The following is a 25,901-nucleotide window of genomic DNA, read 5'->3' as shown; positions in this document are numbered from 1 at the left end:
ATTTTGCCTGACTCAAGTTCTGTGAAATTGTTGGGAAGGGTCATACTCTACAAAATAAATTGCGGGATATGCACAACAGATGGTGTTGCAATTGAAACCCAAGAGAGGATTCTATCTTTAAGATTAATTCAAAAGATACTAAAGTTCATTTGGTTTCAGTTGTGCCAAAATATGATCTACCTCTGTATTTAAGACAATCTGTTAAAGATGAGGTATGGTATATCACAGGAAAATAAATTGGATTGATTATGAGGGAAAAGCCAGTCAAAATAAAAGTTAAACTTGATGCAATATTCCTGAGAACTGTAGTACAGACTGACAAAAGAATCAGAAAAGTGAATGAAACCAGCAATCCAAAAAAATATTGAGCAGGGAATCCTGTGGGAGTTACTTGGTAGTCCTTGTAACTCTTCCATGATGGGTATTAAAAAGCTGAATAGCAAATGGTGCATTGTACAGGAGTTGCAAAAGTTTAAGAAGATGTTATCCAGTGGTATTCAATCCAGCAGCGATTTTGTTTTAATTTCCTTCTGAGGCAGAACAGTATACAGTACTCGACTTATGCCAAACGTTCTTTACAATTCCTTCACACGAGGAGTGAGGATTCACTGTTCCTCATTGTATTTCAATTGTGGGGTAGGATCCCACAAGGGTATGCTGAAAGTCCATCAATCGTTTCACAAATCTTGAAGAAAGATCTAGAGAGTTTGAGGTTGTCTTGTAGTTCAATGTTGGTTCAGTATATAGATAACCTACGGATTGCATCAAAGACAATAGAAGACTGTAGCCAAGATACGATTGCCTTACTGAGTCACTTAGCTCAGAAAGAACATAAGGTTTCCCCAACTAAAATTCTGTATTTTATAAAGGAAGTGATCTATCTTAGATACCATATTTAAAATGTTGTGAGGTAAGTCTCGAAAGAGCGTGTTTCTGCATTTCAAACAGTGAGTCTCCCAACTACACTGAGGGAAGTTTGGATGGTTCTTAAAATTGTTAGCTATTATCCTCAGTGGATTCCAAACTTTTCCTTGATTTCAAATGGTTAGCAAGGTTAACCTGCAGCGATGTTCAAGATCTAGTATCACTTGACAAAGAACGCCAAAATGCATTTGAAAATCTGAAAGAGAATTTGTGTCCCATGCCTGCACTCAGGATGCCCAATTACAATTTAAAACATTTCTTGTTTTGTCACAAAAGAGGTTGTTGTGCACTTTCAATTCAACACAGAAACATGGAAATCTCATGTGTCCAGAGGCCTGTTTGTCAGCTGTGTTGGATCCAGTAGCTCTAAGTATTCCAGGATGTTTGAAATCAGTTGCAACTGTTTATGTTGCCACTGAACAAAGTGAGGGAATTGTGACAGGACACATTTTAAGTGTTTGCGTTCCACATTCGCTTGAAATTCCTTTAATAAGAATGAGGACACAAAATGTAATCAACAGTAAGCTAACTTGTTATGAGAAGGTGAAACTTCATTGGCCTCAGTCTTCTGCACTGGTGGAGAGAGAGTGAATGGTACTCTCCACAATTAACTGGCAAAGAGCTGTTCTTCAACTGGGCTGAAGTGACTGGATGCATTTTGAAAACATAGCAGACACCAACAGAAGTGAGTACAATTTCTGTTTATTCCGCTACAACCGATATCCATCGCCCATAATGACTGTTGGTCCAGGCGCCTGCAATAGAATCCTCATAACATTCTAAAGGCAAAATGGGAAGGGACAATTGACAGGGGGGGGGACAGAATGAACCAAATGGGAATAAAATGTACATTACAACACATCTCCCTTCTATATAATTTAAAGACAGAAAACAAAATACATTTAGGTCATGTTATAATCTCTATGCCAAATTGGTTTCTTACATTGGTTCCTTAAGTATCTTCCCTCGGATCTGGAATTAGATGGTTCATTTACTTTTGGTGCTTGCTTCACAACAGGATCACAAGCATCAATACTGTTATCTCTTGCTATTCTGTCCTGACTCCAGATTTGTCCATCATCAAGACATACCACATTCCTGAACACTTTACATATTCTTTTCCTTTCTGAAAACTTGGAACAACTTGAGGGTGTATACCTAGGTAATTTTACCCTTACCCAGTCTCCTTCTTTCCAGTTTGTCTTCTTCTCAGATACCTTGGTGTTGTACCTATCAACATAACGCCCTTGATGACGTTCTATTCTTTCCATTATCCCACCTCTATTGACTTCATCAACATCATTGCCAACTAACCATAAAGGGCTTAATTTGGTGCCTGGTTCTCTTCCTTTAAGGGCTTTGAAAGGTGTCACTTTAGTTATAGAGTGGGGTGTTATTAGGTAAGACCAAATCATGTTATCTAATTCTTTCCTTATGTCAGTACCTTTCATAGTGTTTAATTGGATACAATCCTTGATCATTCTGTTCACCCGTTCTACCAGGCCATTAGCCCTTGGACAATATAATGCTGAATATTGATGTTTCACCGAAAAGGTATGTAAAAACTCTTTCATCAACGAAGAAGTAAATTGGACACCATTGTCCGTTATCAAAATTTGGGGTACTCCCTCCCTTCTGAATACCTCTTGGAGAAACATAATAACTGTGCTGGTAACCACACTCTCAACAATTTTGATTACAACCCATTTGGAGTGATAATCAACTAACGTAAGAATGAATTTACCATTACCCTTAACATCAATGGGGCCTATGATATCCAATGCCAATTTATTCCAAGGTGCACTAGGTACCTCCACAGCTGAAATCTTCCCTTTTTGTACATGTTTACTCTTGTCACTGTACGCACAGCTTATACATAGTCTTATATTCTTTTCTACCATAGAATCCATACCTGGCCACCAATAGTGTAATCTGATTTTGTTTTTTGTTAAGCTACAGCCTAAATGTCCTTCATGTGCTAACAAAACAATTTTCTCTCATAAATTTTCTGGAGGAACAAGTTTTTTCCCTCTATATACATTTTCATCCTGTATAAAGAGTTCATTTCTCACTTCCCAATATCCTCTTATATTGCTATCTAATTCCGAGCATCCATTAGGCCATCCTTTAGTTACAAATTCCTTAACATTCTTAAGTGCAGAATCACTACCTACACTCACCCTCCACTCATCTTCTTGTATACCTTCCATTATAGTGGCCACCACATATTCATCAGCCCCACAAAGGTCTTATCCATTGGCTTGTAAAGGTAGTCTAGATAAGAAATCCGCTGCATGGTAGCTAGGTCCTGGAATGTAAACAATCCTAAAGTTATACCCTTCCAACCCTAGAAACCATTTAGAAATTCTTGGAGTAGTCCTTTCAATATTCTTGACAGAAAAAACATTCACAAGAGGCTTGTGATCTGTTTTTATAACAAAAGGAATACCCCATAAGAACACTCTAAAAATTTTTACAGCCCAAAAACACGCCAACGCTTCTCTTTCAATTACAGAGTATCCTGCTTCCGCCTCAGACAATGACTGGGACGCAAAAGCTACAATTCTCTCTACCCCATTAACCACTTGGCTTAAAGTGGCTCCTAATCCTTTGGTGCTTGCGTCTGTTGTAAGTATTGTGGGTTTACATGTGTCAAAATGTCCTAAGAAAGGTGCACTAATGATACATTCTTTCAGGTCATGGAAAGCTTTTCCACAATCCTCATTCCATACAAATCTGACATTTTTCTTTAACAACATCCTTAAAGGGTGTGTGATATCCGCAACATTTTTCACAAATTTTGAATAATATTCCGACAACTCAAGGAAGGACTTTACCTCATCTTTTGTAGTAGGTACCGGTGCTGACTTGATCGCATTGATCAAGTTGATTTTGGGTTTTATTCCTTCGCGAGAAATTACATGTCCTAAATATGTCACCGATTTTACACTAATCTGACATTTTTCTTTTCTCAATGTCAAACCCGCCCCTTTTAATCTGTTTAACACTTTCCTAAAATTCTCATTGTGTTCTTTTTCATTTTCCCCAAAAATAAGTAGGTCATCTTGGAAACACAACACACAATCTATTCCATTTAGTATACCTTGCATCGCTCTCTGGAATACTGCAGCCGCAGAAGCCAACCCAAAAGGCATCCTGCAAAATCTGAACGCCCCAAATGGCGTTATAAACGATGTTAAAGGTTTGCTAGTGGGGTGCAACTCGATCTGATGGTATGCTGATGACAAATCAATAACTGAAAAAAACTCAGCATCTCCTATTTGGCTTAACATTTCATTGATATTTAGTAAGGGATGTCTGTCAATCCATATATTGTTATTTAACTCCCTCAAATCAATGCATAATCTGATCGCTTTGTTGTCTGGTTTGGAAGTGATCACAATGGGAGCAACCCACTCCGCACTTTCAATTGGTTCAATGACATTCTGACTGACAAGTTTCTCTAACTCTTGTTTAAGGGGATCCTTTAACAATATAGGCACATTCCTACACTTATGGGCCACAGGTTTAGCATTGTCTTTTAAAATTATTTTGTGTTGGTAATCCTTCAAGCATCCTAATTTATCTGTGAACACTTCTGGGAACTCATTAATTAATTCAGTACCACAAACAGATCAATCAACTAAGAGAACTGGAACTTCTGCACTAGGGTCAAGCTTGATTCCTAAATCTTTTTGGTGTGCCCAACCCAAAAGGTTTGAACCATTTTTTGCTACATACATCTTACATCTTACCCACTGTACTACGTCCCTTGAACATAATCTTCATTACAACCATTCCTACCAACGGTATAGGGTCTTTGTTGTATCCCACAGACACTACATCAGGTTCAATGAGCGATACAACATTCTCGTCAAACTTAGATTGAAATGTTTCTCTATTAATGAATGTAAAAGGGGAACATGAATCTGCATAAACCTCTACTTTTTGTCCCTCTAGTTCTATTTCACATTTAGGTAGGTCCACCATATTTACACCTTCATTTCCTTCCACCTTTACTTGTAAGACAAACTTACTATTACTTTCTTCATACTGACCAATTGCATTTACATTTTTCTCAGCAATGTCCTTGCACATGCGCGCAAAGTGTCCCTTGCGATTACATTTTCTACACAAAGCCATTCTGGCCCAACAAACAATGCTATTAGCTAAATGTCCAGTGCTGCCACACCTAAAACATCTCATCTTATTCTCCGAAGTAAACATTTTCTTCTGTTGCTCGTTAGAATTTTCATACTTCTTCTTACTATTTATGGCACAAACATATTTTAGTTCCTCACTTATTCCATTTACAACTTTGTCACTAGAGACAGACATTTCTTTTATGCATACCACCGTGTGCTCTATACTCTTTGCAATTTCTATGGCTTTTCTCAGGTCTGGATTTCCAACTAACAATTTTTCCTGTATTTTCTTATTGTTCGTGCATCGCAGTAACTGTTCCCTGATGAGTGAATCAGTCAACTCTTTGAATTCACATGTATTTGCCAATCCTCTCAAAATTGCAATGTAGTTGCTCACGCTTTCATTTTTCCCTTTACCATAAAATTTATGTCTTTCAAGTACTACATTTATTTCACCCGCATGCTGTAATTCAAGCTTCCTTAGAGTGACATTATAAACATCCCTTTCCTCAATTTCCTCATCATCCTCCTCAATATCCGGAAGACTATCAAATACTTTTCTTCCTTCAGCTCCCAAGTTATGTAACAATATATGTTGTCTGCGTAGCGCTGAAAACCCACTTGCTCCAATAGCTATTAAATATGTTTCAAACCCTTTTTTCCAGTTTTTCCACGTCATGCTGGGTTCCCCTGCTTCCGAATGAAATGGGGGCGGTTGGCTCATACTCGCCGCTGCCATGTTTCAACTATACTTTTTTATATATATATAATATACTTTTACTTTGTTGCTTGATCACTCCTAGCAATTATCCTTTTATTAAATCAGCTTATTATGACTTTGCCTAATGTCTTTCCCTACCCCCTTCTTTCTCGCAAACAACTCCTGCCTCAGAATAATTTTCCTCAGCTAAATGAAAATACCGTTTACCACAGTTCAAATCTCTATTATTGTCCACTTTTCATTCGCTATAGGAATGTATTTGCACCATTCACTTCATGTTCAAAATTCCAGTCTCCAGACACGAACTTTCCTTTTTTTTTTTACTATTTCAAAATCACACGCTATCTCTTCAAGAAGCGCTTTACCCACCGGGTTCTTTATGCATCGATCTCTTTAAGAAGCGTTTTACCCACCGGGTTCTTTATGCAACGATCGTGGTCTCCTCAGAGAACTGAAGACGCTACTCCCGCTGTGCTGCTTTCATACAACCCGGAAGATTATTTTCCACAATGCTCCTCCCCTGGGCTGTACTTGCATGTAACGCGATCACCTTCCTTCAACTCAGAAGGCGGTCCTCACGTTTCGACGCTCACGTACAACCCGGATTAATTTCTCGCTTCCTGTTCCTTCTTCGTCACTCTACCTCGTAACTTCTTAACTGCAGATCTTCTTCAATCTCTTCGCAGTTCCGTTCACCAGAAGTCATTGGGCCACACACGAAGGGAATATCGATTCGTTGCCCTTCCCGCAACACTCGTCGCCAGTGAAATAACAAGCAGACACCAACAGAAGTGAGTACAATTTCTGTTTATTCCGCTACAACCGATATCCATCGCCCATAATGACCGTTGGTCCAGGCGCCTGCAATAGAATCCTCATAACATTCTAAAGGCAAAATGGGAAGGGACAATTGACAGGGGGGGGGGGCGGAATGAACCAAATGGGAATTAAATGTACATTACAACACATTTCGTCTTGCTTTGATGAGCATGTGAAGTACTCCTGATAGAAAGACTGGGTTGCTGCCGCAAAAAATTATCATGGGCAGAGCAATTAGGCTTGCATATGTTCCATCTGCTGTACTAGTTTTAATACGTGAGGACATCATACTATATTACTACAAAGGTCTGACTGATATGGTGAAATCTGTCTCTCATCAGGTTAAGGTCGCTACAGAGGATACAAAAATATTGCCTGTCATGACCTAAAGCCTGGAGATTTGATTATAACCTGCAAGCAGGTGAGGAAGAGTTGCCTGGAAGAAAGGTGGTGTGGATCTTATTAGGTGAGTTTGATGACAAACACTGCAGTTCAGTGTGCTGGAGTGCTGCAGAGAATCCACGCTGTTCACACAAAGAGACTGAAAGCATCTGAAGCAGCGAATAAATGGCGCGTCCAGAATCGAGTTCACAGAGTTAAAAGCAGAGTCAAGTACAGAGTCAAGCACCACAGCCTACTCGAGTTTCAGCATGGATCCTGAGGAGGGTGACATTTGAAAACTGGTAAAGATGCAAGTAATGAATTGAGAAAGTTTGAATTTTGAGTGAGCAAGAGTTCTGATGAAGAACCTGAAAATTCTAGAGTCCAGTTTCGAAGCAGAGATCAGAGTGAAGAACTGTTGCAGTGCAAAAGTCAAAGGCATGAGAGGCAGTAAGAAGAAGTAATCTGAAGTTGAAGATTAAAGTTATAAATACCCCCAGATGAATGGAAGAAGTTTTCAGTTAATGCTGTGAATGGAGCAGATAAAGACTAGGTTGATCAAAGCTTAAGTTTAATCTGAAGTTCAAGTACAAATTCAAGTTTGAAGTCAAGTAACTGGGAAAATACAGAGACTGTTGCTAAAACATCGTGAAGCAGTTGAAACACTTGAGCAACCCACAGAGACTGAAATTAGAGGCACTGAATCACCAATGGCCAAAAGATCAACAAAATGAAGATTGACAAATGGAAAGTATGTCTCACCTGAATGGGTATATCTAGCTGCAGCATCTGAAGAAGAAGGCGCAGCAGAATTGTAAGACTTTGACCCAGTTGTGAATTATTATCAGGACAGGATGACAGCCCCTAGAATGAGATAGAGACAGAAGAAGAGCCACGTTGAATGAGGAAAAGAGACTGTTGAATAAAAGTTAAAACTGAGAATTGATCAAAGGACAAGAGACTGAGCTAAAATTCTTTTTTTAAGAAATATTTTTATTAACACCTCAGTAAAAACAAGAATCAAATAGTGCACTGGTGCATCGATCAACACTGTCTAAATTACGGCAGCAAACCTTTCCTCCCTGCCCTCCCCGTCACCCCCAACACAGCCAAAAGCAATTTTCATCTTGACCTCATTAGGTGGTATTTCCTATAATCTGTCATAACATATATTACCTCTGTATACATTCCAATGTCCCCAGATTTCTGTCCACTTTTGTGGGCAACCATGGCCTTCATGTAGCATCCTCTTAGCCAACATTCATGGATCCATGTCATATTTCCAGTTCTCTAAACGCAGCACTTGTTCTGTGCCCCACAATCTTGCCACATTCCGTTCAGCTACAGCAAACCCAAGGTTGATCCATATCCACTCTATATGGAGCAGGTCTGTGTCCTCCAAGGTATTCAGGAGGCACCACTTTTCCAAGGAGGTGAGAAAAACTCCAGTCACCTTGCCCCTACATGCAACCACCACCATCCAAACGGTTTGCAGTATCGGGCAATCCCAAACCATGTGGTAAAAAGTACCAGTGTGTCCACAAACTCGACAACATCTGTCAGTCGATACTCTACCCATCTTAACCAGAGTGTTCTGAGAATAGTAGGAACGATAGAGGATCTTCAATTGGACCAGATGGATACCCGCCCATACAGCTACTTTTCTAGGGGACACCAGGGCTTCCACCCACTCGTAGTCCTCCAGACTGTCCAAGTCATGTTCTCAATGCTCTTTCAATCGCACAAGGGTATCAGGTGAGTAATTGATTTGTTTTTTGTATGTTAGAGATATGGCTTTCTATGGCATGTACTCATCAAGCAGTCCTTCCTCTAGGGGTGAAGACACAATGCGTGGCATATCTGTCGGTAGCGATAGGTTTTGGTTGGTGCGAAGTGGTAGTTCTGCTGTAAGCCTGAAGGGGGGTGACATCTCCCTGCGCCACAGGCCTCCCACTCAAGAGAGACCAATGAGGTTTATAAGACCCCAGTAGGTTTCCAAGGGTACCCAACACTGCTGTTTCCCAGAGGGGGTAGCCTGTGATTTTACCCCTCCAGCCTAAGGCCTGTGTAGCTGTGTACCAGAGGGTAACTACCTGGTTCCTGAATGTTGACGTACCCTGGAGTGTTGTAAAGAGTCCTGAGATGACTCACCGACTGCAATACTTCTCTATCTACCCAGAGTTTGGGTTCCTCCGGGATACAGAAGATCCAACTGTTGATGGTGGTCAATTGCGCTGCCCAGTACTATTTTTGGATATCTGGTAAAGCTATCCCCTATCATACCATCCCCATGTCAATTTAGTTTGTGCTATCCGCAAAGGGTTCCCATTCTGGAGCAATGACATATACTCTCCCTCTGTTTTCTTCAAATATGAGTTATCTACAGGATATGGCATGTTTTGCAGGACATAAGGAAACGAGGTATGGAGGTCATTTTAAAAAAAGAGCAGTTCCGCCTCGGAGCAATAACTGTAGGGACATTCAATGGTGTACATCACATTTTAATCTTGAAGTAATCGTGTCAGCAGTCCATGTATATTTTGGATTTCTAAATTAAGAAAGTAGGGAGATACCCCTATGATTTACACAAAATCCCTGTAGTGTAGTATCTAAAAAGACAGATCCCTCTCTCAGCACAAGGGCTAGTATAGTATTCTTTCTTATTGAAATATCAATTCCCCTAACATTATCTATATCTAAAACAAATTATAATTCACCACAATTTCCAGTATCACAGTACAGCTAACAGTTTCTCAAAAGCTCTTCTAACAGGTTGCCGCTGTCCCCAGTACAGGTAAGTTAAAACGTAGCGACCACACTTTGGTTTTAAAACTACGAGCATCGCCAGAGACAGGATGTTATATTTCCGATTATATTTTCTTATGTATAAAAGAAAAAGAAAGGGGACTGTTTGTTTTTTGTCGAGTATCATAGAAGCAATGACATTAGCAACAAAATGCAGCCTAATATGACTGCATGTGCACATGAGCAGCCATGGCCAAGTCTTATATTTCCTACATATATCTTTTATATTTGGGTAACCAAATGCTCGGCATTTTCACAATATATGAGGCAGTAATCAAATGATTTGTAGTAAACTCGTGCATACCTCTTGCGGTCGGGTGTGAGAAGCTATATATTAAAAGATGGCCGACAGAGAGACACTACATTAGTTGCTCCGATTCATAATGCTAAATCTGTTTCTCGAATCGGGAGATAATACAGGTGATATATAATCTTATTTTATTAATACAGGTGCTGTATAATCTTATTTTATTTAACATTAGTATCTCCGACTTAGATAGTTAAACTCGATCGTCGAATCGGGATATTGCACTGGCTATGTGCTGTTTTATTCCGTAAGAGGAATCAATGACTGAGCCTCTACGTAATGGATAGAGCTAAGGTTGACAATAACAATAGTGTTTGTACTGGTTTATATGAAGCACGTAAAACGTTAAGAAATGCGGCTGCTACTCTATTATTAAGGAGTGATGGTTTGCGTTTGCTAATGGATATGCAACCATACATATATTTATACATAACAACAAATGTAACCAACAATGTAGTAATGGTATTACACTATCGTCTAGGTTGGGTTGTATTGGGCAACATAGATATTTAGTGAGCAGACAGCAGTCGTTAAATACATAAAACCATTGACTTTAATAACTAAGTAGTTAACAAATATCCAAAAGAAATGCTAGTTTCGTGGATTTATATTTCCTAGGTGGAACAGTAAAAAAATGTTTTTAAATTTTGTCATTCCCAGATTTTATTCTCGAACCACATTCGGTGCTTGTCTTGCACAGACTACTAAAATTATCCATTTACCTGCACAAATATTAAAACGCATCACAAGATCATGGAATGTATATGCAGCCATCTTATATGAAAGTGTAAGCAAGCTATAGCATGAAACTGCAGCGCTAAAATTAAATAGTTTGCTGAACAAGCAATGTTGACTTAAAAAATGTCTCCTTGTTTTAGAAACCGCTCTTATAAAGAGTTTTTAAATCTCCCTCCGCAACACAAGACGGTGGCTCTAACGGGTACAAGAAAAGAACATATATTAACTGAGGTACATTAAAAAATCCCTCTAAGATTCTCTAACCACGCAAGAAGACATATAACTTAAGTTTAGAGTATGTATAAGAAAACAAATGTAATACAAACTTTTTTGGGGGGAATACAAAGGGAAGAGGCTAAATGTTCTTTTTCTTTCCCATGTAAAGGCCCCATTAATGAGGCAGCAACGGTGGTGAAACACTTAACCTCCAATGGTTATGTAATTGATTAAACATAATCCAGCTAAACAAAAAGGTATGCTTAATATTGGAGAATAATAAACTCGAATTAGCTCGAACATGGCCAGAGGACATGTAGATTGTGTTAATCTTGAGAAAAAATTATTTTTAGGAAGCTAAGGTATTATCCCTAGTGTAATGAATTAGTAAATCATTGCCTCAAAAGCAAAGAGTAGAGGATATATAGCATGTTCAAAATGTGTTTTAGAGATTTAGTTCCCTTCCTATGATTAATTATGATCTTTGCTAATAGACTTGTGTATTAAGTTGCTTTATGTATAAAAGAACGCCATCAATTGAGAAATAGAGGCACAAAATCGATGTCCCAGTATTTAATGACTGCTGAGTTACACAGTACATGCTTGGTTGCCTAACTTATGTTTTTTATGATTAGATTTTATGAAAAGTTTACTTCCTGATGAAGGTGAAAATATAGAACTAACACCGAAACGCTGCATCGACTGTTTTTTTTAATTGTTTTTTAAAGTTTTTATATATACAATTAGATTGTAACCCAGAAAGGGAGGAATGTGAGTAATGACACATGCATAATACGTAATGTAATTTGTATTGAATAAATTCATCTTTTCTCATATACCGGCAACCTGTTAGAAGAGTTTTTGAGAAACTGTTAGCTGTACTGTGACACTGGAAATTGTGGTGAATTATAATTTGTTTTAGATATAGATAATGTTATGGGAATTGATATTTCAATAAGAAAGAATACTATACTAGCCCTTGTGCTGAGAGAGGGATCTGTCCTTTTAGATACTGCACTACAGGGATTTTGAATCTTTCTAGTATTTTGGATTTCTTCCAATTAATCATATAGTCTGAGTAGAGGCCAAAGATGGAAATGATCTGCATTAATCTGATCAGGGTGTTTTCGGGATCAGTCACATAAAGCAGGACATCATCTACATATAAAAATATGTTTTCCTCCCAGGGGTCAGTCCACTTCAGACCTCTGACCAGTGAATCCTGCCTGATCCAGGCTACCAAGGGCTTCAGAGCTAGGGCAATGATTGAGGGTGACAAAAGACAGACCTGTCCAGTACGGCTCTGGAGCATAAACTCACGGGATGTCCCCCCATTCACCCTCACTTGTGCCAACAGATCATAGTATCGGAGTCGCACCAAGTGTACGAAATGTGGGCCAAAGCCCAATCTAGCCATCACCTCAAATATATAGGCCCATTCTACCAAGTCAAATGCCATTCAGGCATCCAACAAGAGTACCAACACATGTTTCTGAAGATTGGGTGCGTAGCTGGGCATGCTATGAAGGCATCCTAGATTAAGGGTAGTGCTGCAATGGGGCATGAAGCCCAACTGATCTGGATGGACCAGATCCATATTCCACCGATCAGGCGGGAGTCCAAGATCTTGACCAAGACCTTGACCTCAACATTGAGGATAGATATTTGTCTCTAAGAGGTGAAATCTTGATGCAGTTTTTCCTCTCTTGGGATGACTACTATTGAGACCAGCCTCTGGTCTCTGGGCAACAAGCCTCAATGTCAGCTCTTCTAGAACATCTTCAACATGTGTGGAGCCGGTTTCTGAGCCGTCAGTTTGTATAATTTGATCAGCAGTCTGTTGGGGCCAACTGATTTGCCCGTGTTCACATCACATATGGGTCTTACTATTTTGTCTCCCATTATATCCTTATCATATTGATCAGGGTCTGAATCTGAAAGTCTCGGCAAGCGGATATTCTACAGGAAATCCTGAGATTCCTATGCTGTGGCTGTCACAGCCGGGAAATATAATTGAGCATAGTAGGAGGCCACACTCTGTTTGTCTCGCACTAATGTATCATGCCTTTTTTTCCTCAGGGTCAGCTACCTTTCCTGCATTTGAATTTCTTGTTCCAGTGTCTCAATCCTGGCCTTTTTTGTCTTTCTTGGGCCCGCAATCAAGGAGAATGCCTGACCTTTGATCACCACCTTGAATGCCTCCCAGAGAGTCTGAGAGGAGTCAACCAATTACTTTTTTTCAGCAAAAAAATGCCCTGTTGCATCAATCATGCTCATTCTAACCTTGGGTAACTTAAAATACCAGGGGTTAAGTGATATGCCACGCATTCCTAAACCCCCATGGAGACCAAGCACCACCCATGTGGGGGAGTGATTAGTGATGCCTCTAGCCAGGTGATGAGCCACTGAGAAATAATGAAGCTGGTGTGTGAGGGTGAGAAGTTAGTATGGGCAAAACTGCCATGTGCCCCCGAGTGAAATATGAATTGCTTTTCCCTGGGATTATAGGCCCACCATAGGTCAATTAGCTCATGGGCTGTAACAAAATCAAACAGAGGGTAGCTGGAAGAACCTGCCAGTCTGGGAAGCCAGTGATCTCTTTCCTTGTATAGCATCAGGTTAAAGTCATCCCCACAAATCCATCCTCTGTCTAAGCACACTCCCCGACGAGCCCACAGACCTGGCTCTTCGACAGACCCCCTCCTTGATGGACCTGCAACCTCCCCACCCCCCAGCGCCTTGAGACCCTTACCGGTGAGTAGTCGCGCTTAACAAACACCTGATTGATTGATTGATCCCCCATGAGTTGCTTTCCATCTGGCTGGTAAAGTAGAAGGGCACTCAAATCAGGTAGCGTGAGATCGTGCAGATGCAGTTGGACATAGACCAAGCAGATATTGATGGCCACCCCCTCACAGCTCCCCGTGATCCTCCCAGGGTGTTCAGCCAAACCTGATAGATTGGAAGCTGGAGCGACTTCTTCATTAAAACCTGTGGTATAATTTACATGAGCCACCAATTTTTAAACCCATCTGTCAAGTGCTCGGTATGTATTACCCTTCAAGTGGGTCTCATGTAGAAGGACCATATCAGGCGCTAGTCGTTTAACATACTGTGGAATGATTCCTCATTTAAGTTTGTCTCCCAGGCCATTTACATTCCAGAGTAACAGCTTTACAGCTGGCATGTCAGCCTGTCCTCCCAAGTGTATGTAGTCAACATGTCAGCACAGCCTGGCAAGCCAATCGGTCCATCGGGGGCAGCAGGCAAGGGGTTAGAGTGTACGACCATGTCAAAATGCAGTACCCGTGCTTTACAAAACAACACCCTCCCCCCAAAACAAACTATGATAAGAAGCAAAACCCCCTGAACTCATTCCCCCTCCCTACCTCCCTGCATAGTGGACTTAAAACTGCCTGCCCCCCCAACATTGCAGAGTAACTGTCGCCAATAAACAATACTTAAACGGCAAGTGACAGTGGTAGCTACCCACAAGTGCTCCAACCACCCTTCCCCCATTGATACACTCACATGAACAAAAGTCAATAGACGCAATCAGCAACATAACTTGCCCATCAAATCACTGTTCATGCTGCTGGTAATCCGTGTCTGAGCTTTTTGTATTGCTGTCAGACTCAACCCACTCCATCGAACCAGTAATGTCACTGCTCGTGTAATTATGCCTCCTGAGAGGCTTGTGGTGAGTTGACCGTTAATCATCACTCATGTCGCCGGTGTCCTGTCTGCTCTTTGGATTGACCTTAGCATGATGCTGTTGGTGGGACTTGAACCTCAGTCGTGGCCCCTCATCCTGTCTCCATCCATCTAGCCAGTCCCATGCCACCTCTCGGATCACAAAGTGCCATGATTTCCCCTCTTCTGTGACTTCAAGCTGCCCAATTAACAACTTTGAGTATTTCAGGTCTCAATCTCTAAAGACCTGTTTCAACCTTGGCAAAGTTAGGGCAAAGCTGCTGAACTCAGAGAGTGAAATTTGGGAAAAAGCTAACAACTATGTTCTCAAACTTGACAGGAGAGGCAGAGTGGGCTGCCTGGAGAATAACATTGCGGTCTCGAAATTTGAAAATGTAGACTATTATAGTACAAGGAGCTGCCCCTCATCTAGGGGTGTGCCAGGAAGCCTATGAACCTGTTCGATAGAGGAGTAGTTCGATTGGCCTTGGGCGCTAATAACCTCAAGATGAAGTCTTCCACAAAAAAGTCTGCTGTTGGTCCCTCTGCCTTCTCAGGGACTCCGATCAAGCAAATTTTGTTTTGTCTGGAGCACCCCTCAAAGTCTTCCAGTTTTGTCTCTAAGACAACCATGGTTGCCCGCAGCTCCTTGACCTCTTTCTTCAATGTAGCGGTCTGAGTAGGGAGGGATGCAATTGAATCTTCTGCTTCTTTTACTCTTGCTCTCATATTTCATAGGTCAGCACGGAGTAGTGTAACTTCTGTTCAGACTGTCCCCCGCTCCACCGACCTTGCCTTGGCAGAGACCCCGCGCGTCTGCAGAACCAGAGCAGGCAGAAGAGCCTTTTCTTACATCGCAGCAAAAACCTGGAACGAGCTCCCAGTCATTATCAGACGCTCCCCCACTCTGCACACCTTCAGAAAGAGCAACAAGACCTGGCTCTTCGACTGATCCGGAGCTGCACCCCACCAGCGCCTTGATACCTTCACTGGTGAGCAGCGCGCTTTATAAACCCCTGATTGATTGATTGATTGATTGACTAAGTCAATTTTAATTTCTAGGGACCCACGGACTCCCTGAATGGCAGTCAGTATATCTTTGAGTGTGAGTGACTCATCCTCTCGCGAGCATTGCTTCGCTGGGATCTGCCTTTCCTCCATCACAATTTTATTTGGTCCATCAAAGGGGAAAACAAATTTGTCTATCTTTGTCTGGTATGCAGTGCGCATGCCTCGTCCACTGGTCATCTCTGCAAACCGCTGGCTTTATCATTAACACTGGGGGATACAGCGGTACTCGCTGCTGCCACCAGGGGTACCCTACAGTTGAGGACCTCACCCGTTGTCTGTCCATTTTCCTCACTGCCCGCCCCCAAGATGTAGCAGAAGTTTGTATGGGGCATTCAGGAGTATGGCACCCATGAGGTCACTGATAAGGAGGATACTGTCTGATGGCAGAAACACCTGTGGGCAAACAGTATAGTTCAAACAGGATAGACTGTGGAGGGAGGATATTGTGACTGAGCTATCTTTTTCAGGAGTCTCACTGTAGTACGCACAATCAAATTGCAGCCCTTGCATGTTAAGCATTTTCCCAGATGTAGGGAAATCCCCTTGAAGAAGTCGCAAGGGCCCTGATGGAGAGTAGGGCGCAATCCCTCGTTCTCTGGAAGGTAATGCTGTGCAGTGGGCTTGCCACCGGTCTCTGCATGAGTCCATTTTGGTCTTCTGGGCATGCAGGGGGCCAAAGTGGTTCTCAGAGTAGGCCCTATCTGCCTCAAACATCTTTAACTGAAAATGTCATCAGCTGGAAATATCCAACACAGGGGAGTGTTTATTTTGATGGGCCACAGGGATGTCTGAAAATGGGTCCTCTCAGCCCAGTCTCGCCTTTGGGATACATTCCAAAGGCCTTGTACGAGCCCCCTGCCACTTACTGAGGACCCAGTCACCACAATAATGTTCATTAGGGCCAATGCAAGGAGACGTGAGGCACCATGGGGAAGAACCGCTCGGCCGTGTCGTCAGTCAGTGAGGTTGTGAACCACCTCGCAGCAGCGGGATGCCCTCCAAGGGCCAGGTCACCTCACAAGGTACAGTACAGGATCTGCACCATGGCTGGTGCCCATACGAATCCATGGATACCACAATTATGTAGGTCCTCACTTGAGAAGGGCCATCACTCACCAACCCTGTTTTGCCGCCACACGCCAACACCGTGGATCCTCTAGTTGTGCGAGGCTGGGGCCTCCCACTCCGCAGCATGCCACATCTAATCAAGTCGGTCATCCCCCAATGTACGCCACCGATAAAGGCCTCTCCGGTATCCTCGCAGTCTCCAGCACACAATTCAGCCAGGTTGGGGCTGCGGCAGATGGATATTGTGCTGGCTTTTTGGAGATTGAGTGTATATGAGATGGAAGCCGCTTCAGCAAGGCCCATCTTCATCGGCAATCTTTTAAACCTAACTCATAAAATGTCGAGAACAAGACTAATTTTTGATTTTGATTTATGTTTTTGATTATTGTCTTAATAAAATTAGAAGAAAATAAGAAAAATATTATTGTTTCAAAGAAAAGATTTTAAATTTTCTATTTTTAGTTCCATTATAGATTTTTCTGTCTCAATTTGAAGATGTGATACAGAATATGCTGTAAAAGTGTAGGGATTATGATGTTATTGACAATATTAGTAGTTTTAGTTGGGCTGTTGTTGTGCTTACTGTTTCCAATGGGATATGTGTCAAAGATAAATATATTCTCAGATAATAAAGATAACCAAGATAGGACAGAACATGATAATTTTAAACCTAAAGAATTTAGTAGTAGTGGTTTCCAAGAAAATAGTTACATTATGATAAAGAGAATATGTAGATATAACCAAGATTAATTGATTCTACATTTGCTCCTAACTTACTACTTCTGCTGGAGAGGAGAGGGTGTGCCCTATACTTAGCTTTTATTGTCTTATGCTCTTTCGTTTAATTTTTTTATAACTATCTTTAATAAATATAATGCATGTTAGACATGTCAGCCTTAGGGTGGTCTTCTCCCAAAGTTTTTGTCTACTTGCCTCCAGTTTTTTGTTGGTCTTAGGACTCTTTACACTTTACCACTGCTAACCATCACTAACATGCTTGTGCTCACTTCCCTAAACATGGTTAGTTTAGCATATACCTATTTGACACATTTAATTTACTTTTAAGTCCCTTGTAGAGCGGTATACCATATACCAAGGGCCTGTAAATTAAATCCTACCTGTGGGCCTGCTGCATTTATTGTTCCAGGCCTGCCATAGCAGTCTGAATGCAGTGTTACACTGTTATGTCAACTTGACATTTAAAACCGCTTGCCAAACCTTAAACTTCCCTTTCATTACATATACGTCACCCCTAAGGTAGGCCCTAGTATGCCTATAGGTCAGAGTTCAGTATACGTAAGAAGGTAGTACATGTACTTTTATGTTTTATATGTCCTGGTACTTAAAAACTTCCAAATTAGTTTTTTCCACTACCGTGAGGCCTCCCTCTTTCATAGGAGAGCATTGGGGATTCCTTATTACATTTTATAAGCTGTAATTGAGAAGAGGTGGATCTATCACGTGTGATCCCTTTGGATTTGTACTGATAATTCCTCTTTAATGTTAAAGTATCATTACAATTTTGAAAATGCCACTTTTAGAAAGTTGCCATTTTCCTTCTCTTTGCCCTGTGTGCCTGCATCTGGGCTTTGTTTAGTCCCTATAGACGGCCACACACAATGGGAGTTAAGGTGTGTCTTGATGGGCCATCCTGGCAGGGTGGGAGGGAAGAGCTGGTTACAGCCTCACATTTACACCTGAATAGGCTGTGTCCTGTCCCCATACAAAGGGCTGCATATCCTCCTGTAGTGAGACTGGAGCCAGGGCAGGAAGGGAGGACCTCTGTTTGTTTCATAGGCCCGTCTTTGAAGTCACACCCACTTCAAAGGCACCATTGAGTATGAGAACTGAACCTCAGGCCCTACCACCTCAGTACACTTCTGACCATCCCCCAAGCAGTAGCAGAAATCCTTATGGTGCATTCAGGAGTATGACCCTGAGGGGTCACTGATAAGGTAGATAATGTCTGCCGGCGGAAAAACCAGTGCTCAAACAATATGGTTCAAACAGGAGAGCTTTTGGAGGCGATCGTGACTGAGCTACCCTTTTCAGGAGTACCACTGTAGTATGTACAATCAGACAGCAGCCTTTGCATGGTGAGCATTCTCCCAGATGTAGGCAGAGACCCAGTGGGGAAATCCACTTGAAGAAGTCGTAAGGGCCCTGATAGAGAGTAGGGCGCAGTTCCTCGTGCTCTGAAAGGTAATGCTGTGCAGTCGACTTGTCACTGGTCTCTGCATGAGTCCCTTTTGGCCTTCTGGGCATGCAGGGGGCCAAAGTGCTTCTCACAGTCTCTGCCAGGTAGATGGATTGCTGTTCTGCTGAAGGCTTGCCACTCCGCTGGACTGCTGCTATAGATGAACTGCTTTCCTGCTGTGCTTACCTGCTGTGTGCTTCCCTCTGTGTCTGAGTGAAAAGGACCAGACGTACACCACTTAATCCCCAGAATCCAGGGTTACTCCAAGAGCTATTTTGCTGGCCTCCTGATCTGACATCTCGGGGATATAAAATACTTTCAACCATCCAGCTCCTGCACCTGAACTCTGCCATCTATGAGAATGCCCTGCAAAGTGGTGCCACCCTAGTCCTGGACCCTTAGAAGTGAGCCCAAGGTGCTTGCTTCAGCCATACCCATGCTTTTCCTCTTGAACTGTTGCATTGGTGTCGTTGTGTGGATCGGAACAGGCCCATTGCCCCTGTGGCATGACCAGAATTGGCACACCAGTTCTGCTACATGGATCGGCCCGACCAATTGCCTTTGGAACTACCACTGCATGGCGCTTTTCCCTGCTCAAGGTCTTCACATCTCCATCGACTGCAGTCTTGATGAGAAGAACTCCATATCACTGCACCTGTGCTCAATGGAGCCAATGAGTCCCTACTGCTGCGTGGATCAGGACCAGTGTATCACCGCCACTATGAGGACTGATGACCACGCAGCGCTTCAACATCAATGCAACACTTCGGTTGCACCCCACACCCTCCTCATTGATAGGATCTTTGACATCAACACAACCCAGCCTAAGGTTATTTGCTCAGTGGCCAAACCTGGTCCCTCTGACCAGGCCTGTGCTCCATCACGGTCAGCCTGACCTTTTGACTGTGTCCCAGCCAGTGCGACCAGATATACCTTATTGGCACTTAATGCTTTCAGGCCCTATTTTCACTAAATTCTTTTAAAATCAATATCTCTGGTTTTGTTCGTTGGATGTTTGTCATTTTGGTGTAAAGTAGTCTATTAAAGTTTTATCTATGTTTCTAAGTTGGTTTGGGACATTTCTTGTGTTGTGTTTTCACTTTATTACTGTTTGTGTGATGCATAAAAACATTACACCTTGCCTCTACATTAAGGCTGACTGATTGTGTACCCAGAGTTAAGCACAGGTGAATTTAGTGACTTTTAGTGGTTGAAGCTGCAAGATATTGTGGCTCTTACTCGACCAGAGCTCATACCACAGTCAAACAACAGACCAATTTACCTTACCTGACTGATTTTTTTATCTCAATTGAGTATATACCAATTCATTTGTATGGTGAGTATATGAGAATTATTATACAAACTAAGCATGATACTAAATAAGCTAATGGGGAGCATCTGTGTAGTCTTAATAGTGATGTAAAAGAGTTTATTAATTAATATTATGAATGAGGAATGAAGCTTGTGAGAAATGTGGTAGAAGGTAAGATTGTAGATGAGCAATTGAAGGAGTACAAAGAATTTAAAAGGTCACTTTTGCATCCTAGATAGAGAATGAAGCAAAAAAAGAAGGTTGAACTTTGTCTGGTGAATAGGAGTGCAGGCGGAGATAAAGTGGAGGAGGTGGGAGATAGTGTGTGTGTGAATGAAGTTATGAAGGAGATGATGGTATTCTGTTTGAGAAGGTAAGAAGCAGCATTTTCCGTAGAGATTTTGTTGAATTGTAGTTTAGCTTTAATCAATTCTTCTAAATATGACTTGGATTTAGATGTAAACTAAGAGTGCTCTAATTTTTTATTGAAACTGAATGACAAAAGAAGGGAATGTATAAGCAACGAGATAAGAAGGCCAAAGAGTATAAAAGGAAAAGATGGTACAATTATAGAATAAGTAGGGAAAAGAAAAAAAAAGCAAAGAGAGATGAAAAAGGAATAAAGAAAGGATAGAAACAGAAAACATAGACAATAAAAAACAGTTGAAGGTGGTGACACCACATAAGGGAAATGACACGAATGGAACCTCAACGCAGTTGACAAGGGGAAAATCAGACCATATAAAACAATTGTGACATAATCTTCAGGGTATATATGAAGCAGTACCTGAAATGAGAGGATAAAAATAAAAGATTAGCTGGAACAGTATACACAATGAGGAAGGGAACATATGGATATATTGCATAAACAATAACATCTATCTAAATTAACACAAGAGTTATCACAAAGTAACGCCATTGAACAATGAAAGCCAAATAGAAGAAGTTTTTGAAGCATCCATCACTTCTCCTCTACAATTATTAATAAAACGTTGCAATAACACGAGATCTTCATACGTCGTAGTTTTGTTCTTATGAAGTACTTTAAACAGACATGAATGGAAAAGTCCAAATCTTGCATTCAAGGAACAGAGGGCTGGTTGTATGTCTAGGAATTATTTCCTCCTGTCCTCCGTGTCCTTATCAAAATGAAGGTCCAAGATCTTAAGGAAAAGTGACTGAAAGAATAAAATAGGGTCAGTGCCTTTCACCCCTTCTGTCCAAACATAAATACAAAGGTTGTTCCTTGTACTCCAATTTTCTATGTCTTCAGCATACTTTCTCAGCTGTAACACTTCAGATTTTAGATTTTGAAAAGTCACTCACTCTTTGCTCCACATGAGTGACCCTGTTATAAGTAACCAGTTATCATTTAAAATTTGCACTCTATTATTGGTGTCTTCCATATGGGCTTTTAGAGCTCGGATTTCCTCAAGCAAGAGATCCATTGAGATACCCATGAATGGTTTGATGGGAGACAGAGGGTCTTTTTTAACTCATTTAGTAGCTTGTGAAGTACTCGAGTTTTGCTTGGAAGCCATTTTAAGACTAGCTGTGATGTTTTCACTCGATGATGCAGTGAAAAACAAAGCTTTCTGACTACTGCCCTTCATATTATTTGCAAGCACAGAAAATACATTGACAGTGTGTATGGAGAAGGTATATGAGGATGTAACTGTTTTAGGTGGAAGGAGTCTCAATCCTCTGGTTCTTCCCATAAGGCAAGGGGCAACAAACTATCAAGGCGACACTACAGGAAAAACGTAGACAGACCCTGCAATCGATGCACCCAAAGCAATGATGAAAAAGTGATGAAGAGAGTCACAAAGTTGACAAGGAAAACATTGCGTTGTACTTGGGTGTATTTTGAAGCACCAGAAGTGTTTTTGAAATAAAGGAAAGCTGTATAGCTCTGAGTTTAAAGGCAGTCTGTTTGCAAGGTAATGAAAGCAAAAATTGAACTTAACAATGAGGAGAAAATGATGAAGAGCATCATAAAGCTGACAGACAAGGAAAACATTGCTTTGTACTTAGGGTGTATTTTGAAGCACCAGCAGTATTTTATTTACATAAAGGAAAAAATGTTCAGCACTGAGATTAAAGTCGATCTGTTTGCAAGGTAATGAATATAAAAACGTAACTCTTCAATGAGGGTAAAATAATGGAGAGTCGTAAAATTAACAAAGAAACAATTTACATAGCTGAATTGTATAACAGTCTATTGCAAGATACTGGAAACAAAAATTAAGCTCAAAATGGCAGGCCAACCTCTCTGTTAGCGCACCCGCCTTGTTTGAGGAAAAAAGTCTATGGCCACAGTCGGAAAAACAATCCTGTCTAAAGAGAAGAGGTTCCCATAGCTCATCCTGCCAGGCACACTACGTTTCGTTCCAGTTTTCCGGGAGCCGGACTGATTCCTCTCCGTGACCGCTGCAGAGCTTCTTAAGCTGTGGCCATCTTGAAACGGCACCAAGCCATGCCTACACATTGGAACAAACTTACTCAAACACACACACCAGAGACATAATCAGATACTGTGATTTGTTTATCCAGCACTTACTATTTCTCAGCAGATTTTGAAGCGCTTTGCAGCACGTAGCACGCTACTGCCGAACCCGAGGTTTCGAGGTTAATGATTAGTAATATGTGCTTCCTTTTCTTAAACGGATTAGTTAAAGTTAAGGTGGTTAAGTTTGTTCCCTTGAAATCTAATGAATTTACTCTGGTGCAGTGTGTCCCATACATTTAAAAACCACAAACCAATTTTTAAAATGACAATCTCTCACGACCCATCTAGCTTTATTGGATATGAGGTGGCAATTTTTTAATGCAACTAAAGCATCATTTGGTAGTGTCATTTACAAACCGCACATTTTCCAATAAATAGCCACTAAATTTGCACAAGCATTCAGTTTTACTAATAAAACTATATTTCACATAAATGGTAATGTCTGGAAATCAGGTTTAAGTGAATATTTATAATTTGTGCATCACAAAGTAAAGTGTGTTGATCCTATTAAAATCTTTGCTTCCATCACATTTCAGAATTATAAAAAATTTGCTAAATTATTGCTTTCCTAACTGCTGAATGTGTACAGTTAGTATACAGATGTAACAAAATGTAAATTCAGCAGTTATAGTTTTCTCAATTAACCACAACTCGCGCTCTGAAATGAGTATAAACCGCAACTTCTTCATGCACTGCTAAATACACCTCATATTATACCACTTGTGACATATTACTTGACAGCACTGATAACATCAGTGCAACATCTGAAATTACATCATTGATTTTATATGCGTATGTGTGTGTATTATATGACATTTTGCATACCAATTATATATATTTCTTAGTACTTATATGAATGTATGTAGACATACAAAATTCAAAATACATACATATATACAGAGAAATATAGAAAGGATAGCTTGTCGAATAAGTTGCTTATCTTTGGCAACACTATTTCTGGTAGATACTATCCAACCGCTGATCCCCCACCTCCTGAGGCATATAAGTCAATGCCCTAAAGAAATATGCGCATGCACATAGCACATAGCTACACAGTTTACATGTTGCTGCTATGAAAAGTGTTTTTCACACCTTTGGAGGAGCGCATTGAAAAGGCACTCATTTTAAGACCCTTAGTATTCCCGATTGGATGGAGAAGGAAATTAAAGGGTATTACAGCGTCCTCTGGATTTACCAAGGACATAGTCGTCAGATATAACTCAACATAATATATCACATAAAACTGCCCTGGAAGGTGCAAAGTACATGTGGGAATCTGTGCGGGAAACTGAAACACCAATGTCTGTGGTAAATGTTAATCCCATTTAGTAGAGGCAAACTGAAATGTATAGCCAGCCCACTGCCCAAAATTACTGATCCCCTAATAGTAGTAGTTGTGCAATTACTAGCACTAGAACAATTCATACGCCTCAGAGAGGAGTGAGAGTTTTTGTGAAAAATAGCAACGTGGTTGGCATTGTACTCGCAGAAAAAACAGATATATATTATGATGCATTCTCTGATATCACAGCATTGTTATGAGAATGGTATTGACGTCAGTGCTAGCGTGTTCTCTGTTTTTTATTGCTAGAAGTATTTAAAAAATATCAGCCACCTTCGTAATAGAGCATAATTAAATTAGGGTCTGAAAATAAATCGGGTATGCCAGCATAACATGCATTTTTGATTCTTATATAATTATTTTAGGTAAAATCACATGCATTTATCATTATGTAAAGTTTTCAAATTGCTACATCTTTTATTTCAGTTGATGCAGTGGCAGCTGCAGCCTTTTCAAAATTCGAAGATGACAAAACGGCAGCTGCTTTACTTTTTCGGAGCGAAAATGCATGGGTACAGCTGTGTTACCAAAAAAATGAACTACGGATAGAGGTAAGGCAAAAAAAATACATTATATATTGGCTGAGTGGTCTTTCCAAATATTTTTCCCCTGTGAAGACAATATTTTACACACGATGATGTCATCAGCAGGACATGTTGCATTTGATGAATTCTCCATAGTTATAGGTCAGGCCCAGTGACATCCTCAGAAATATACTCTACACTCTAGCAAATAAGCTCAGCGCAAAGTTAAATCCAGTTTCTGGAACAAAACTTAGGGGCAGTTTTACTATGATTTTGCATCGGGGTTGTGTCACTTTTGTGGTGCAGCCCTAATGCAAAATCATGTTTTGCCATTTACTAAGTCATGCAAAGCCACATGGTGTGGTTTAGTAAAAACAAAATAATGCAATGCAGCCGATGGTGCCGCCTTGCATTACTTTGAGTTGGGAATGCATTTCATGAGTGGAGCATGGGCGTTTCCATGCATCCGCCCTAAGATTTTGACGCATTCCCAGATTTATTAAAGCTTGTATATCTGGGAATGCGTCAAAAAGCTATGCCTTACTGAAGCAGGCACGACGAGGAGAAATATCTTTATTGCTCCTCTTTACTTTGCAGCACACATAGAAAGAGAGATATGCCTCAAAGTATAGTTTTTGTGGAGGCAAGCGAAAGCAATCCTACCACAGTGCAAGGCTGCCTGCATTGGTGCTAGGCAGCACGCAGTGCCCCAGCGCTATGAGACAACAGAAATGCATGTTTCTAACTCCCCTTGCGGGGTATTAGCTATCGAGTCCCGGAAAGAGATTCCAACCTCGCACATTCTAAGGTATGGAGGAAACTAGAACTTAGAGAAACTTTTGGCAACTCTTGGAAAAACTAAACTATAGCTAGCTATACTTTAGAAAACAGCACCTTCTTCTTACCTCGTACTACACTTAGGTTAGGTACCCTGGGGTAGAACAATTTAGAAGCATCAGATGATTATTATTTATGTATGTATTTTAATTAATATATGTCATAGGTACAAACCATGCTATTGCAGTATTATTTTATCTTACTGCGAACTCTGTACGTATTGTACTTTGCAGCCTGTCTTACGATTGTAGCAGTTCATATGTCTTGCATGAGAAATAAACCCTTTTTATTG

General features: G+C 40.9%; 1 protein-coding gene across 7 annotated transcripts in view; it reads left to right on the top strand.

The window, feature by feature from the left end:
* The window catches only part of LOC146866151 (uncharacterized), a 1,119,785-nt gene that overhangs the window by 779,779 nt on the left and 314,105 nt on the right, over positions 1-25,901 (top strand). For all 7 annotated transcript variants that reach the window (XM_085634060.1, XM_085634084.1, XM_085634050.1 and 4 more), the window contains one exon: positions 24,675-24,799. In XM_085634060.1, coding sequence (XP_085490186.1) covers positions 24,675-24,799 — 125 coding nt within the window. The remainder of the gene's footprint in view (positions 1-24,674; positions 24,800-25,901) is intronic.

This window comes from Triturus cristatus, chromosome 2_1 (genome assembly GCF_964204655.1).
Source record: "Triturus cristatus chromosome 2_1, aTriCri1.1, whole genome shotgun sequence".
In the NCBI taxonomy this organism is placed as follows: domain Eukaryota; kingdom Metazoa; phylum Chordata; class Amphibia; order Caudata; family Salamandridae; genus Triturus; species Triturus cristatus.
The sequence above is the reverse complement of the archived record's forward strand: the minus strand, read 5'-3'. Positions and strand labels throughout refer to the sequence as shown.